The sequence below is a fragment of the Capsicum annuum genome, chromosome 8, assembly GCF_002878395.1.
Source record: "Capsicum annuum cultivar UCD-10X-F1 chromosome 8, UCD10Xv1.1, whole genome shotgun sequence".
NCBI classification, from domain to species: domain Eukaryota; kingdom Viridiplantae; phylum Streptophyta; class Magnoliopsida; order Solanales; family Solanaceae; genus Capsicum; species Capsicum annuum.
The window spans coordinates 55,539,180-55,557,813 of NC_061118.1; the positions used below are offsets into that span (position 1 = coordinate 55,539,180).

At 36.6% G+C, this 18,634-nt stretch overlaps 1 protein-coding gene across 4 annotated transcripts; it reads left to right on the forward strand.

The window, feature by feature from the left end:
- The first annotated feature begins 11 nt into the window (after positions 1-11).
- Positions 12-15,673, forward strand: LOC107852333 (protein NRT1/ PTR FAMILY 1.2). 4 transcript variants are annotated; one of them, XM_047395678.1, is made up of 4 exons: positions 12-61; positions 743-960; positions 13,981-14,528; positions 14,622-15,668. In XM_047395678.1, the coding sequence occupies exons 2-4, from the start codon at positions 790-792 to the stop codon at positions 15,466-15,468; spliced, it is 1,566 nt and encodes a 521-aa protein (XP_047251634.1). In that variant the 5' UTR covers positions 12-61; positions 743-789; the 3' UTR covers positions 15,469-15,668. The 4 variants fall into 4 exon arrangements, with proteins under 4 accessions (XP_047251634.1, XP_016552882.1, XP_016552880.2 ...); XM_016697396.2 differs by lacking the exon at positions 12-61 and adding an exon at positions 437-641 and having other exon boundaries at positions 743-792; positions 14,622-15,673; XM_016697394.2 differs by lacking the exon at positions 12-61 and adding an exon at positions 441-641 and having other exon boundaries at positions 14,622-15,669.
- The last annotated feature ends 2,961 nt before the right edge of the window (positions 15,674-18,634 follow it).

Here is an 18,634-nt window from a genome sequence, read left to right on the forward strand (position 1 = left end):
CCATAAGAAGATATTTGCTACACAAAGTAAAAAGGTCATTTTTATATAGTGGATTGAAAAGGTAATGCATATATTAATGTGTATCATTAGTATTTTATTTGATATATTTTTTTTATTTTATGTATAATTAATATTTATATTAGTTATAACCTTAAAATTCGTGGTATTAGCAATGCAATAGATTCAATGCATACATTAACATGATTAAAAACACAATTATCCCTCAAATTTTTTTTCATATTTTGTCCAACATATATATAGAGAGTATTTCTATAATTTTTTTTTTTAAATTATATAATTCATGTTATTTTTAATACGTTAAAATCAAACATTACATAAGAAAAATATAAGTATAGCTAACACACTCATTATTAATACGTCATATTTTACATTATTCTAATACAATCTCCCAAACGACCTGCAGTGACATTTATCTCTGCATATTATTCTAATACAATCTCCCAAACGACCTGGAGTGACATTTATCTGTGCGTCTTTACCCTTTGCAACACATTGGAACAAAATTAGAAAGAATTTTTTTTTTTAAAAGATGGCAATTACTGAGGAAGAAGAGAACTTGATACATCATTTGCCAAAATCTTATACAAAGGGTGGTATTAAAACCATGCCATTCATCATAAGTAATGCAAAATCTTTATGGTATTTTTCATTATGTTTAATTATTTTGTCACACTTTTCGTCAAGAATCATTCTTGGTGTGTGCTTTCAATAATTTTTGCAGTGAATGAAACACTAGAGAAAGTGGCAAGTTATGGATTGCAGCCAAACATGGTAATATACTTGATGAAAGTTTATAATATAGAAGCTGCAACAGCTACAAGTTTACTGAGTATGTGGTCTGCTCTTTCCCATGGATTTGCCCTTCTAGGTGCCTTTGTTTCTGATTCTTTCTTGGGTCGCTTCACTGTTGTCGCTATTGGATCCATCTTCAGTCTTTCTGTATGCCCCAATAGCTCTGATCTTTAATATAGTCTTTTGTCATTTGAGCTGAATTATTTCCTTTATATGTGTATATGGTATAGTGTGAAGGAAAGTGTTTTCTTGAAAATAAGTCATTTTTTGGTGTTTGGTTGCCAGAAATATGTATTTCAGGTAAGTGCAGCTCAATTATTTGCTTATGAAGTCTGTGACCTTACCCTAAATTGATACAAGTGCAGTAGGATAAGAAGAGTCAAAACAGTTGGGATTCAAAAGTTAGTTAGTTCTGTTAAGTACTGTAGCAAAGTCTGTTTTTACTGTTGTAACAGAATTACTTTCGCAGAGTCCAAGAGTTAGTTAGGCGGTTATCAATCAATGATTAGCTATAAATACTCATGTGTAATGATTCACAGCTATTTAGAAAAATCATAATACAATTCTTCTTTTTCTCTCTTATTTTTTCAACTTAGCTATTCTTCTCGGGTATACCCTGAACTTAGCTCTCATCTTCCTCGAGGTTAACCTCCTGGAGAGATTTAGTTCTTCGAGGTGCATCAATTGGTATCAGAGCTCATGATTCTCGGCTGAATAATCATGGTTGTGCATGACAAAAACGTGGATAAATCAACAGAAGAGGTCGATGGGAAATTGTAACAAATCCAAGATCAATTGCAGAAATTGATGGATGGAATATTGAGCATGAATGATCGAAATGCGCGTACAGATAAGGAATTAATGGGGATTAAACAAGCTTTAGGGAATTGGAATCAGAAGGAAAAAGATGTAAATGAAGGCAGGGCTGAATCTTCAGTAGGTGGTGATGAATCAAGAGGGCCAGGTTGTTCCTAACAAAATAGGGAATTTCAGAATTCTAGTGGTAAATTTCTTACTCGTTGTTCTAAGCTTGAATTCCCTCGATTCTCTGGCCATGATTTGCGAACCTGGTTGTATAAGGTGGACCAATTTTTTTGCCATGGATGAGGTTCCACCTGATCAAATGGTTAGGGTAGCTTCAACTCATCTAGATGGGGATGCTATAGCTTGGTATAGGTCATATATGAGAGCTAGAACTGCTGCGAAAGATCCTTCTTGGTCTGAGTATGTACTGGCCATTAATGATAGATTTGGTGATAGTTTTGAAGATCCAATGGAAGCTATTAAGAATTTACAACAGACTAGTAGTGTGAAGGATTATCAAGCTGAGTTCGACAGGTTGTTATGTGGGGTAAATTTGTCTGATGAAAATGCCCTGAGTTGTTACTTAGGGGGGTTGAAACCTGAACTTAACAAAGCTGTTAGAATTTAGACTCCAAGATCACTTCACCAAGCCTACAAAATCACTATATTGCAAGAAGAGGTTTTTGAAGCTCAAGTTCAATCCTGGGGTTTCAAGATGCCAGCTTATTACCTCCCCATAAAACACCCTTTCAACCAAGACCCTCTACTAACACACCTGTAGTTAAGAAGAATTTTGGGACTCACCAGGTGACTAGTCAGATGGTACATCAAAATGTTGTTAGTAAGTTCCCAGGTAGAAGACTTTCTGCTGCTGAAATGAATGAGAAAAAGGCAAAGGTCCTTTGTTTCTTTTGTGATGAACCTTATGTACACGGACATAACTGTAGAAGTAAGAAGCAACTATATATGGTAGAGGTATTGGAAGATGAAGATACCGCAGAGATAAGTGATGGTGATGTAGTACAAGAATTTTTGAATGAACCTGAAGACTGTATGACTATATCACTTCAGGCTTTTACTGGTGTTTCTGGTTATCAAACTATTAGAGTCACAGGGTAACATGAGAAAAAGACCCTACAAGTGTTAATTGATACTGGGAGTACACATAATTTCATTGATCAATCTATAACCACAAGGTTGGGTTGTCAGGATGATCCTATAGTAGAACAATCTATCAGCATTACAGATGGTAGAAAAGTGCAGACTGCTACTGTGTGTAAAAATCTGCAGTGGTTACAACAAGGTACCACCTTCTCTTCAGACTTTCTGTTATTACCTTTAGGGAATGTGGATATTGTGTTGGAAGTTCAATGGTTAAGCATATTCGGAAGGATACTATTTGATTTCAAGAACAAAATAATTGAATTTGCTTATAAGGGCAAGAAACATGTGTTGAGAGGGGCTAGTGATAAACTTAAGTCTGCTAAGGCAAAGGAGATGATTAAACAAGAAGCACAAACTGCTCAATTATTTATGTTATCAATGGTGGATAGCACAACATCTGACACTAGTTGTTACAATATCCAAGCTACTTCATCTGGTATAAATCCTACCTTAGATTCTCTAGTCAAGGAGTACTCTTGTTTATTTGAAATACCTGGCATACTACCTCTACACAGAGGTGTGTTTGACCACAGAATTCCATTGATTGAGTCCGCTAATCCAGTCAGTAAAAGACCTTACAGATATCCATCTTTCAAGAAGGATATCATTGAGAAACTTGTGCAAGAAATGATGGAACAAAGGGTAATACAAAATAGTGCTAGCCCTTATGCTTTTCCGGTGGTGTTAGTAAGGAAAAAATATGGTACATGGAGGCTTTGTGTGGATTATAGAAGCTTGAATCAATTGAATATCAACGATAAGTTTCCTATACCTATGATTGAAGACTTGCTTGATGAATTTGGAGATGCTATGTTATTTTCTAAAATAGACTTAAGGGCAGGGTATCATCAGTTGAGAATGGACAAGAATGATACGTATAAAACTGCTTTTAAGACTCATGAAGGTCACTATGAGTTTTTAGTTCCTTTCAAGGGATGACGAATGCTGTTTTTAAACCTCTACTGAGAAAATCAGTTCTTGTATTCTTTGATGACATACGCATCTATAGTAAGACTTTGAATGATCATGTTGCACATGTCAAGGCTGTATTTGAATTGATGAAGCAATATCAGTTGTATGCAAAGATATCCAAGAGTGCATTTAGGGTGGATAAGGTAGAATACTTAGGCCATTATATAAGTGCTGAAGGTGTTTTAACCGATCCTAAAAAGATCAGTGTTGTGCAGCAATGTCCATTTCCAATAAACATCAAGCAATTGAGGGGGTTCTTAGGTCTTGCTGGATACTATAGGAGATTTATTCAAGGTTTTAGTGCTATTTGTAGACCACTACATGACCTGTTGAAAAAGAAAGGATTCAATTGGTCTGAACAGGCTACTACAACGTTCCATGCACTCAAACAAGCTCTAGTTTTTGCACCTGTGTTGGCTATGCCTAATTATTCCTTGGTTTTAGTGGTTGAGACTGATGTAAGTGGAAAGGGAATTGGTGCTGTGTTAATACAACAGGGTCATCCCATTGCATATATCAGTAAGGCCTTGGCTCCAAAATATCAAGCCATGCTTATGTATGATAGGGAATTGTTGGCTCTTATATTTGCTGTTACAAAGTGGTCCCATTACATGTTAGGGAGACATTTCGTTGTTAGTACTGATCAGAAGGCATTAAAACATTTGTTAGATCAACAGATACATACTGACTTTCAAATTGCAGGAATTTCTAAACTCATGACTTTTGATTTCTCTATTGAGTATAAAAAGGGGTTTGAGAACAAGGCTGCTGATGCCTTATCCAGAATTCCTGAGGCTGAACTCTTGTCCATATCCATTTTGTCTCCACGTGATGTTCTATATGATGAAATTAGAGAGAGTTGGATACAAGATCCTAAGATGCAGGAAATTATTACAAGATTGCAGGTTCAACCTTTTAAGCACTATACTTGGTGTCATGAACAGCTGAGATGGAAAGGTAGATTGGTGGTAGGTGATGATCCACAATTTAAAAGGAAGATCATGGAATTATGACATAACACTCCTCAAGGAGACCACTCAGGGATAAATACTACTACTTGGAGATTGCAGTCACTATTTTATTGGAAATCTCTTTTGCAGGATGTTAGATCTTTTGTACAACAATGTGACATATGCCAAAAAAACAAGTATGATGCAACAACTTATCCAGGTTATTTGCAACCTCTTTTTATTCCTGAAGGTGTGTGGACTGATGTTTGTTTAGATTTCATTGAAGGTCTTCCTAAATCAAATAGGAAGGATGTCATATTGGTTGTGGTTGATAAATTGAGCAAGTATGGTCATTTCTTGTTCTTGCACCATCCTTATACTGCTCAATCAATAGCCCAATGTTATTTGGACCATGTTTTTAAGCTTTATGGTATGCCAGTGACTATGAAAAGTGATAGAGATCCTGTGTTCTTAAGATCTTTTTGGCAAGAACTTTTTACACTTCAAGGTGTTCAATTGCAAAGATCCACAGCTTACCATCCTCAGACTGATGGTCAAACTAAGGTGCTCAATAGGACTCTAGAGACTTACTTGAGATGCTTTTGTTTAGACAAACCTAAGGAATGGGCTACATATATACCCTTGGCTAAGTGGTGGTATAATACCACTTATCATTCCACCATCAAGTGCACCCCTTATGAGGTATTGTATGGTCAGAAAACTCCTATCCATTTTTCTTACTTGGTTGGTGAGAGTGCTTTTGAGATGGTTGATAGGTCATTACAAGCTAGAGAATCCATCATTCAGCTGCTGAAATATTACATGGCTAGAGCTCAATAAAGGATGAAAGACATTGCTGATAAACACAGAACTGACCGATTATTTTTTGTGGGTGATTGGGTGTACTTAAAATTTCAACCTTATAGTCAAGTTACAGTAGCTACTAGACTATTCAATAAGCTTGCAACCAAGTATTATGGACCTTATATGGTGGAGGCTGGGATTGGAGCTGTTATGTACAGGTTGTTGTTGCCTAAGGATGTTCTTATTCATCCTACTTTCCATGTTTCTCAGCTCAAGAAGTGTTATGAAGTCCCCATGAGCTTCAACCATCCACCTGTTCTGCATTTATCTAGTCCCTTTTGTCCTGCGCTTGAGTCAGTTCTAGATAGGAGGATGGTCAAGCGCGACAACAAGGCAGTAGATCAAGTCCTAGTCAAATAGACTGATCTTGATGCAGCTCTAGCAACTTGGGAGTTCGTTTCAGAGTTACACACTAGGTTTCCTGATTTCCATCCTTGAGGACAAGGATGTTCTTCACGGAGGGGTATTGATACAAGTGCAGCAGGATAAGAAGAGTCAAAATAGTTGGGATTCAAAAGTTAGTTAGTTCTGTTAAGTACTGTAGCAAAGTCTGTTTTTACTGTTGTAACAGAATTACTGTAGTAGAGTCCAAGAGTTAGTTAGGCAGTTATCAATCAATGATTATCTATAAATACTCATGTGTAATGATTCACAGCTATGCAGAAAAATCATAATACAATTCTTCTTCTTCTATCTTATTTTTTCAACTTAGCTATTCTTCTCGGGTATACCCTACACTTAGCTCTCTTCTTCCTCGAGGTTAACCTCCTGGAGAGATTTAGTTCTTCGAGGTGCATCATAAATTCAGTAAGGATGTTCTAAATTTGATTGATATGTCGAATTTAAATAAATCTTGAACTCAGTTGAGAGTGGAAGCTGATTAATTTAATTTATATTACTCCATAATAGTAGTACTAGTCAAACTTCCATTGACGATAAACAAATGAAAGGCTTTCATGAAAATTCTCGTAGAATCAAGAACGTTGTTTTTATTCTGTACTTGCCAGATCATGTTTTCATTCTGTACTTGCTAGATCATGAATTAGTAAATGCTTCTAATCTCCACAAAAATGCCATTTGCGCCGAACTCTCCTTTTTTGGAATATTTACGGGATCTCCATGAGTATGATCAGACCTTATTCCATGATATACACATGAGCTTCCTCTTTAAGAAAGTCCCCGAGAGGGATTAGTTGATTCATGGTTTATATTTCATCTTTTGTCCTTTTCGTTTGTTACAAGAAACCTATAGATCAATTCTAATTCTTTTTTTTTCTTGTGATTCTTTTCCGACCGAGATGTATAGATCCTATTCATGGATTAACGAAAATATTCAAAGGCTCTATAACAAGTGTTGGGTTCAAGGTGTATATGTGAATGGAAAATGAAGGAAAAATATCGGAGGAAAAGAGAGACAATAAAATGGAAAGTGTACTCTTTTAAGGTAAAGTTCACTAATTCTCCAACAGTGGTGGGAGAAGGGAACTTTGAAGTATTTTTAATAAAGAGCACTTACTCCACATAGATAGTGAGGCAAGAACAAGGTGGTGCCTCGCGCCGCCATTATCGTCGCTCGCTTAGTTCGGCTTTGGATTTGGATTTGGCAAATGATCGATCGATGAGATCTATCTTTTTAGACAAATTTTATTTGAAACTTGTTTTACAAGTGATAGAATTGTTTTTCTCCAAGTGTAGGCGCATTTCGGACGCTATGCAAATGCATATGCAACGTATCTCGAAGGGATGCGACCCTTCGAGGTAAAAGGCATACTGTTTCGCGCTGTAGAGTGACCTGCGCGCGCAGATGCAACATAGGTACGTGACCTATGGGCGCAGATGCAGCACAACCACTGGAATTGGACAGTGTCACCTGTGGCCGCAGATCAGGCGTGCGCAGATTAGGCGCAGGTCTAGCATAGACTGGGCGCAGGTGACGTGACTGTACTGAATAAGTGCCTTTTTGCTGAACCAATGCATCTTTTCTAAAAGGACACTTAAAGTCTATAAATACCTGACGTATTCCTCAGGTATTAACATAATTTTTTATAGCAAAAACACTATATATCTTTAAGAACTCGTTGTGATCATTAGCTGTTTAGTGAGTTCGACGAATCCAATTATTTGAGGTACCTCTATAGTCGGATTGAAGGTCATTTTATCCTGGGAGGAAGATTCCATAACCTCGGGTACAGTGAGAGAAATTATTCCTTAAGGACACTCCGTAAAGTCGGGGAACTTGGCCTTAAAAATTCTGTTTCATCTTATTTCTGAAAAATAACATATTTCTTGGATAAATTATTTTTAATCTTGTGTTGAAGGTGTTATAGAACTTCATAGGTGTTCTTGTTTTGAGACTTGAACTTGTGTTGAAGTTGTTGTTCCCATATACAGATTCTTGTACCCAAAAACATTGAAAATAACAATCTTAAGGAATAATATTCGGAATCTGTATAGCTTGGTTTCTGGATATTAAAGCTTTAAGCTTTCTACTCCGTTTGAACTTAACTAGTGATTTGAAGACATAAAATCTTCATCACAAGTTAAAGATCTCTCGATTTACGATTGAAAGTCATAAAAACTTCATCGTTTAACTAGAAACAAGAGGTGTTTAAAGTTGCTGCAACTTTATTAGTAGTATTTTGACATACTAAAGGTTCTGTCTTGGTGTGACAGGAAAATGACTACCGATAGTCAAGTGCATGATGATGGAATGACTATGGTGGCAACTAGTATTGCCACAATGAGTCGTACTAATTCTTCGTAAGCTATGGCACCAGCGGAGAAACCTGGAAAATTCGCGGATATTGACTTCAAGAGGTGGCAACAGAAAATGTTTTTCTACCTCACAACTCTTTATCTTCAAAGGTTCATATTTGAGGAAGCTCCGGAGGTATTCAAGGGAACCTTTGAACAAGAGCGATTTGTGATTGTGGAGGCCTGGAAATACTCAGATTTCCTTTGCAGAAACTACATCTTGAGTGGTATCCAAGATGATCTCTATAATGTGTATAGTGGAACAAAGACAACAAAAGAGTTATGGGGAGCGCTAGAATGGAAGTAAAAGACAGAGGATGCAGGAACTAAAAATTTCTTTATTACAAGATTCCTGGAATATAATATGATAGACAGCAAGTCGGTTGTCTTTTTAGTGTAGGAATTGCAAGTGATCATCCATGATCTCTTAGCGGAAGGTATGATTTTGACAAATACCTTTGCCGAACAATTTAAAAGTGTTCTTAATATTCACATAACCTTTATTGTAGGTTTGATTGTGAATGAAGCATTTTAAGTAGCAACAATAATAGAGAAGCTACCACCTATGTGAAAAGACTTTAAAAACTATTTGAAACACAAACGTAAGGAGATGTCTGTCGACCGTCAGATTGCGCATTGAAGAAGATAATAAGGCTGTGGAAAAAAGTTCAAGAGGAAATTCTTCAATGAATGAAGCAAACATTGTAGAAGATAACCATAGCTCCAAAAAGTGGAAGAAAGCAGGACATAAAAGCAATCAACCCAAGAAAAAATTCAAGGGAAAGTGCTTTAACTGTGGCAAGATTAGCCACAAGTCCACAGATTGTTGTGCCCCAAAGAAAGGGAAGAAGGACCAAATAAATGTTGCTGAGTCCAAGAAAGACGTTGATGACCTGTGTGCTATGCTGTCCAAATGCAATATGGTGGGAAATCCTCGCGAATGGTGGATGGATTCTGGTGCCACCTGCCATGTTTGTGCTAATAAGGAGTTATTTGTTGCTTTTGATTTGGCTCAAGGGGAAGAAAAGATCTACATGGCAAACTCCGCTACTGCAAAAGTAGAAGGAACAGGAAAAATATACTTGAAAATGAATTCAGGCAAAGTATTGACACTTAACAATGTCCTATATGTTTCGGAGTTAAGAAAGAACATGATTTCTATACCTCTTCTAGACAAAAATGGATTTAGATGTATATTTGTTTCCGAAAAAATTGTACTTAGTAAAGGTGAAGTGTATGTAGGAAAAGGCTACCTCAATGAGGGCCTATTCAAATGAATGTAATGAATGTTGAAATCAATAAAAGTTCAGTTTCTTCTTACTTGCTTGAGTCTTATGATTTATGGCATGAACGATTAGGCCATGTTAATGACAAAATGTTGCGTAAACGAATTAACTTAGAAGTTTTGCCAAACTTTGAGTGCAATAAATCAAAGTGTCAAACATGTGTAGAATCAAAGTATGCTAAGCATCCGTATAAATCCGTTGAAAGGAATTCCAATCCCTTAAACTTAATCCACACTGACATTTGTGATATGAAGTCAACACCACCTTGAGGTGGGAAAAAGTATTTTATAACTTTTATTGACGATTGCACTAGATACTGTTATGTCTATTTGCTAAATAGTAAGGATGAAGCAATAGATGCGTTTAGGCAATAAAAAACTGAAGTTGAAAATCAGCTAGAGAAAAAGATCAAAACAATAAGAAGTGATAGGGGCGGAGAATATGAATCTCCTTTTGCGCAAATATGTGTAGAGAATGAAATTGTCCATCAAATTACAGTCCCATATTCACCTCAATCTAATGGAATTACGGAAAGGAAAAACTGAACTTTGAAGGAAATGATGAATGCCTTACTTATAAGTTCAGGTTTACCACAAAACTTGTGGGGGGAAGCTATCCTTACGGCTAATCGAATACTCAATAGAGTATCCTTTAGTAAGATACAATCAATTCCATATGAAAAATAGAAAGGAAGGAAACCCAATTTGAAATATTTTAAAGTGTGGGGGTGTCTAGCGAAGGTCTAAGTTCCTATGCCTAAAAAAGTAAGGATAAGACCTAAGACGGTGGACTGTGTGTTCATAGGATATGCTAAAAGTAGTAAAGAATATCAATTTTTGGTTCATAAGTCCGAGCATCAGGATATCAATGAAAATACAATAATTGAATCAGATAATGCTAAATTCTTTGAACAGATTTATCCGTATAAAACTAGACATGAATAGTCTAGTGGAGGATCTAAATGATCTCGAGATGAGCCAAGTGAGGATGTACATAATGATGAGAATCCAAGACGTAGTAACATCAAAGAACGTTAACTTTGTTTGGATCGGACTTTGTAATATTTCTCTTAGAAAATGAGCCTCAAATATTTAAAGAAGCGATGACGTTTTCGGACTCATTCTTTTGGTGAGAGGCAGTCGATAGTGAGATTGATTCAATCTTAAGCAACCATACGTGGGAGTTAGTTGATCTTCCTCCAGGAAATAAACCTTTAGGTTTTAAATAAATTTTCAAAAGGAAAATAAAAGATGATGGTATTATTGATAAGTACCAGACAAGACTTATTGTAAAAGGCTTCAAACAAAAGGAAGGCCTTGATTACATTGATACATACTCGCAATTAATAAGGATAACGTTAATTCAGATGTTAATTGCCTTGGAGACAGTATATGGTCTTGAAATCCATCAAATAGATGTGAAACCAGCATTCCTAAATGGAGAATTGGAGGAAGAAATCTACATGGAATAGCCTGAGGGTTCTGGGGTTCCAGGAAAGAAAAATAAGGTGTGTAAACTTGTCAAATCACTTTATGGACTAAAACAAGCACCTAAACAGTGGCATGTGAAGTTTGACCAAATCATGTTGGCAAACGGGTTCAAGATAAAAGAATGTGATAAATGTTTTTACGTTAAAGACACTCCAAATCACCATGTCATTATTTGTTTATATGTGGATGATATGTTGATCATCAGTGGAGACATTTCTGACATAAATGCAACGAAATAAATGCTCAAGAGCAAGTTCGATATGAAAGACCTTGGAGTTGCGGATGTTATCTTAGGAATAAGAATCCATAGAACTCCACAAGGGTTGGCATTGTCATAGTCTCATTACATCGAAAAGGTCCTTGACAAATTCAAGTATATGGAATTTGGTATTGCCAAGACTCCATTGGATGTGAGCTTTGCACTTCGAAAGATTGAAGGTGAAAGTAACTCACAATTGGAGTACGCAAGAGTATTGAGATGTTTAATGTATATAATGAACTGCACATGACCAGACATAGTATGCGCTATTAGTAAGTTGAGTCGGTACACGAGTAATCCTAATAAAACTCATTGGATGACACTAAAAGGAATTTTGGGGTATCTTAAATACACTCAAGACTATGCTTTGCATTATAGTATATATCCCGCAGTACTTGAAGGATATAGTGATGCAAATTGGATCATCGGATCAAACGAAGTAAAATTCATGAGTGGATATGTATTTACTATCGGTGGAGGAGCGGTCTCTTGGAAATCTTCCAAACAGGCATGTATTGCTTGCTCTACAATGGAATCTGAATTTATCGCATTAAATAAAGCTGGTGAAGAAGCAGAATGGCTCCAGAATTTCTTGGAAGATATTCCTTATTGTCCTAAACCAGTGGCACCAGTGTGTATTCACTGTGATAGCCAAGCGGTAATAGATAGGCAGGGAGCATGATGTACAATGGTAAATCTCATCACATAAGATGGAGACATAATACCGTTAGAGAACTTCTCTCTAGTGGAATTATCACTGTTGACTATGTAAAGTCAAAGAATAGTGTATAGAATCCACTTACAAAAGGCCTATCTAGAGAAGGAGTTGAACGGACATCCAAGGGAATGGGTTTAAGGCCTAGGACAACTCAACATGTCGGCAACTTTACCTAGCAGACTGGAGATTCCAAGAGCTAGGTTCAAAGAGATCAAACAAAGTTGTGTCTGACAGGTTCAACATTATTATTATACCCAACCTATTCTCATGATGTGGATAATGTTTAGTAAACGAGGATAAGACTTATGGTATGAAGTCTTTTAATGATTATCTAAATTTGGCAGATTTGACCAAATAGTTTAATCTATAGGATTGAACGTTTATAAATTACCTATGTAAGGGTGAAGTAGAAGCCGCTTCAAGGAGAATGTTAGTAAAGGCCTATTCTCTAAGCTCTCATGAAACCAGGACTTGTTTATGGATGAAAAGAACAAAACCGTGAGAATCATAAATAGTAAAAGGTTGGTTGTGTGACATGTGTTGTCTAGGTGTACATTAAAGCTCGACGGTTCAAAGATATCAAATCTACCGATTGACCGAGTGCATCCGATGTATGTTCACTACGGAAAGTTCAAAGGAAAACCTACTTATCCAGATACAATCAGTCTTTGCTAAATGATCACATGCTTGTCCGTAAATTCTTCAAAAGATGGCCATTCCCCATTCATGTAGGGGATTGTTGGGTTCAAGGTGTATATGTGAATGAAAAATGGAGGAAAAATAGTGGAGAGAAAGAGAGACACTAAAATTGAAAGTGTACTCTTTTAAGGAAAAGTTCACTAATTCTCCCATATTGATGGGAGAAGGGAACTTTGAAGTGTTTTTAATAAGGAGCACTTACTCCACATGGATAGTAAGGTAAGAACAAGGTAGTGCCTCGTGCCGTCATCGTCTTCGCTCGCTCAGCTCGGCTTCGACTTCGAATTTGAATTTGGATTTGGAAAATGATCAATCGATGAGATCTATATTTTTAGATGAATTTTATTTGAAACTTGTTTTATAAGTGAAATTTTAATCCTAAAATCTGATAGAATTGTTTTTCTCCAAGTGCGGGCGCATTTCGGATGCCATGCAAATGCAGCATCCTTTCGAGGTAAAAGGCACACTATTTCGCGTTATAGGGTGACCTGTGGGCGCAAATGTAGCATATGTAGCCACTGGAATTGGACATTGTCACCTATGGCCGCAGATCAGGCGCAGGTCCAGCGCAGACTGGGCGCAGGTGACGTGACTGTACTGAATAGGTTCCTTTTTGCTGAACCAAGGACACTTAAAGGCTATAAATAACTGACGTATTCCTCAGGTATTAACATAATTTTTGACAGTAAAAATACTCTATATATCTTCAAAAACTCATTGTGATCATTAGCTGTTGAGTGAGTTTGATGAATTCAATTATTTGAGGTACCACTATAGTTGGATTTAAGATCATTTTATCCTGGGAGGAAGATTCTATAACCTCGGGTATAGTGAGTGAAATTATTCCTTAAGGATACTCCGTGAAGTCGGGTGACTTGGCCTTAAAAATTCTTTTTCATCTTATTTCTGAAAAATAACACACTTCTTGGATAAATTATTTTTAATCTTGTGTTGAAGGTGTTATAGAACTTCATAGGTGTTCTTGTTTTGAGACTTGAACTTGTGTTGAAGTTGTTGTGCCCATATACAGATTCTTGTACTCGAAAACATTGAAAATAACAAGTAATTAGTTGAAGTCCGTTCATGGGAAAACAATCAAGAACCTCATTCACGAGTGGATAGATTTCTCGACAAATAACATTTCGAGTAATATAGAATTTCGACTTTACTGTTTTTACTGAGACAAATTTTCTGATTTTATTCGAAGGGAATGACTATTCTTTGGCTAACCACCATGGTTCCACAATTGAGGCCTTCACATTGTGATCATTTCGAGATATGCAATAGGCCAACACCAGCACAACTCCTTGTGTTATTGTTTTCTTTTGGGATGATTGCTGTGGGAGCTGGTTTCGTTAGACCTTGTTCTATAGCATTTGGTGCTGATCAATTGGACAACAAAGAAAATCCAAATAATAAAAGGATTATGGAAAGCTATTTCAGTTGGTACTATGCTACTATTGGAATGTCAACAATCGTCGCAACAACCTTAATTGTGTATATTCAAGATGCTTTTGGATGGCAAATTGGTTTTGGGATTCCTGCTATCCTTATGTTTTTCTCTGTTGCAGCCTTCCTTTCGGGTTCTTCCCTGTATATCAAAGTTAGTGCTAGTGAGAGCTTATTCACTGGATTCTTTCAAGTACTTGTTGCTTCTGTTAGAAAAAGAAATATCGATCTTCACTCTGGTAACGGTGAAGCCTATTATCATCAATCGCCCAGTTCTGAAATCCAAGCCTTGACAAGCAGCTTCAGGTATGATCCGTTAGGAGGGAAATCTATGGCAATCTTGTTTACTTTATTAGCTATGTTAGTTAACACTTACCTATTAGACTGATCTTCGAGTAGGTGTTTAAATAAAGCTTGCATAATTGAAGATCCTCAAATAGATGCAAATTCTGATGGATTGCGCGCTTCAAACCCATGGAGACTCTGTAGTGTAGAACAAGTAGAATCTTTGAAGTCCCTTCTTAGAGTTGTTCCCATGTGGTCCAGCAACATAATGGTTCAGTTGAGTTTAAATCAATTTTCGTTTTCTACACTTCAAACAATGACAATGGATAGACATATCTTCTCGTATTTTGAAGTACCAGCAGGATCTTTTTCGTTCTTTATGGTGATAACTCTAGTGGTGTGGATTACCATATATGATCGTGCTCTCGTGCCAATAAAATCCAGATATACAGGACAGCCAGGAGGCTTAAGCCCCGTTCTTCGCATGGGAATTGGTTTAGTTCTATCTACTGCAGCGATGGCACTTTCAGCAATAACAGAAAGCATAAGGCGGGGCTTAGCAATTGATCAGAATGATCCACAAGAAATTCCAAATATTTCATCAGTTAACATGTCAGCTATGTGGTTGGTGCCACAGTACGTTCTTCTTGGACTAGCTGATGCTTTTAATGCTATCGGATTGGTAGAGTTCCTTTATGCTGAGCTTCCCAAAAGCATGTCTAGTTTTGTTGTGGCTATTTTCACACTCGGGATGGCTGTATCTGGCATTTTTGGGAGTTTTATAGTGAATATTGTGGATAGTGTTACCTCATATGGAGGTGGAGTTAGCTGGTTGTCAAGTAATATTAACAAGGGTCACATAGATTATTACTATTGGTTGATTGCTTTCTGCAATGTTGTAAACTTCCTGTATTTTCTTCTCATTTGTCGATATAATCGTCCTCACCAGGAAGTTGAATAAAAACAATGTGAATATAGTACTCAGAGAACTTAATATGTATTAGAACAAATGAATATATAATAAAGTTTGCTCTTTCAGTTTTGCTATATAAAAATGATTTTGTCAATTTGAGTTGTATTGCCACTGAGAAAATTTATACAGGAAGTATTTGTTATGGATATTTGTCAGATACGTGAAAATGTTGCACATGGAGGTTCTATTTGTGTCACAACCCAAATTAGGACCATGACTGGTGGTAAGGAGGTTAGAACTTCAAAGCAAGCCTCATTAGTATTCCACATAAAATCAGGCAGAGTTTTCCCTGTTTCTGGGCCTATCCAAAAAATTTTCCTATCTCAAATTCACTACGTAACAAACCAATATCACCAACGAAATAACACTACTAAATCCATCTTCAAAATATGAGAAGAAGTCAAATACTTCACAAGTCCATAATAACAATAGAATACTCAAACTTTAAAGGAATAACTATGGAGCGATTCTAAAAATTTTCAAGGAAAAAAACATAACAAATAAATAAATTGCTGCCAACACGAACAAGTGCGGGGCTCACTAGGAATATGCCAACTCGTATATGCAAGTTAAAAAATCCTCACCAATGTCACCTGTGCTTTCTATAGAAACAATAACGAAGAGTGCGACACTAGCTCAGTGAGTAATAACACTTAACCAAAATTATTTTAACAGGGACAAAGTCAGAAACATCATCAAATAAATGCCCTTTAGAAAATAGTAATGATAAACAATATTGTTTGTTTCATTTAAGCAAGATGAACTAAGTAATAAACTCAATACGCATTGTATCATATCAAATATTGCATAGTTGGAAGATTTTCAAGAATGAATCATGTAATCAGTGTGATTTTCTACTTCAAGAAAAGTCAATAATTGTGGACCCCTCATAAAAGAGTCTAATAATCATATCACTAGATCCCAACTCGAGAAAAAGCAGTAATGGTATGCTAGTTCTACCTTCCCACTAGCGATGGCTATAAATGTAATTTGTAAATGCAAGGTGCACCACGTTTAACGAACTCGTCATTAGCTAAGTGATCCAAATCAAGGTCTACTCCCATTTATACTTTTCTTTGTAAACGGTAGGTACTCATATAACAACCTTTTCAAAATATTACAGGACATTTACGTTCATATCAAATCATGTTTTATGTAAAACTTGAACAAAACATATGTCAACATACTTATTTCTCAAGTAAATAAAGAACGTTTCACAATAACAGTAATCATATATCAAATAGCGATAAATATGTCTTACAACAGTGAGACATCTCAAATAACCATTTTAGTATCATATCAAGTAAAAGACTCGTCCCATGTGAACTTTCAAAGCATTTGGTAATATTTTTCTTCAAAATCATGTACAAATTATGAAAGTTAAGAAAACATAAATCATGGTAAGGATACTTGTCGAAATACCTAACTTGTCACCTCGAACAATTTGTATGATTTTCTTCGATCGAATATATAATCACAAACACGAGTCTAGTATCACGTTCATGGACTACAAAATAATTGCCGATACTATTTATTTAGATTTTCTCTTGGTTCCATTTCGAAATAATCTTTGCTAGGTTATCTATAATCATATCAACATAATTCTCTATTGTTCTTGCCACTCCAGATGATGGGATATTATCGATTAGTTGGTTTTTCTACAAGATTCGTAACTAATGATACCAACAATGATTAAAACTCTATACTTTGTCCAAATTTTCTAATTTGTGCGTAGAACCAATTAATTAACATTCCTGTTTAGCATAATGTTCCTTGCCAGTGTTAATAGAACTTTATTGAAGGGAAGAAAGGCTAAGGTTTACAATATAATCTGAAAAGCATGAAAATAACTAAAACAAGAGTAGGCTATATATACATAGCCAATAACCTAAAGGTCCATAAACTAAAGGCCCAATAACTTATGGGCTAACATCCCCCCTCAAACTCACAATGCAACAGCAATAAGCATTGAGAGTTTGTCACACAAAAAACGAAATCGAGACGCCGACTGAGCCTTCGTAAAAAGGTCAGCAATCTGCAAAGACGATGGAACAAAAGGAAGCGATATGGTCCCGAGCTGTAAATGATGACGGGTGAAGTGACAATCAATCTCAATGTGCTTCGTACGCTCATGGAAGACAGAATTCTTTGCAATTTGTACCGCACTTTTGTTATCACAATGCAGGGGAGTAGGCATAGAAATGTGAACCCCCATATCTGCAAGAAGCCAACGTAACCAAATAATCTCACATGTAGTCACAGCCATAGCACGATACTCAGCCTCCGTGGAAGATCTAGAGACAACATCTTGTTTCTTGCTCTTCCATGAGATTAAAGAGTCTCCAAGAAACACACAAAAACCAGTGGTGGATTTACGATCATTGCGATCTCCATCCCAATCAGCATCACTATAGGCTCGCAACTCGAGAGATGACGTCGAGGGAAACAAGATATTCTGAAACTGAGTGCCACGAAGATACCTTAGAATACGAAGTACAGCTCCCCAGTGCACAGAAGTAGGAGCAGTAACAAACTGGCTAACAACATGAACTGCATGTGCTATATCTGGACGAGTAACCGTAAGATAAACCAAACTACCCACAATAGTCCGATAAAGACTCGGATCTGATAATGGAACACCATCACTAGGAGAGTAACGTGCATTGGTTTCAAGGGGAGTATCTACAGTCCTGTTGTCAGAAAGACGCGCCCGTGTAAACAAGTCAGATATATACTTAGTCTGAGAAAGAAGATACCCTTTCTTAGACTGAGCCACCTCAATACCCAGAAAATAACGCAGCAAGCCCAAGTCCTTCATTGCAAATCGATGAGCCAAATCATGCTTCAATAACTCAATACCACTATGATCATCACCAGTAATAATCATATCATCTACATATAAGGACAATAGAATTCGCCCTGCACTTGTACATCTAACAAACAATGCTGAATCATGGTTACTCGGGACAAATCCAAGGGAAGTAATAACAGTGGAGAATTTCTCAAACCAAGCACGAGGGGCTTGTTTGAGACCATATAAAGCTTTTCGAAGCCGACAAACTTCACCTGGCTGGTGGTCAATACCTGGGGGAGGAGTCATATAAACTTCTGCGTGGAGATCACCATTCAAAAAAGCATTCTTGACATCCATCTG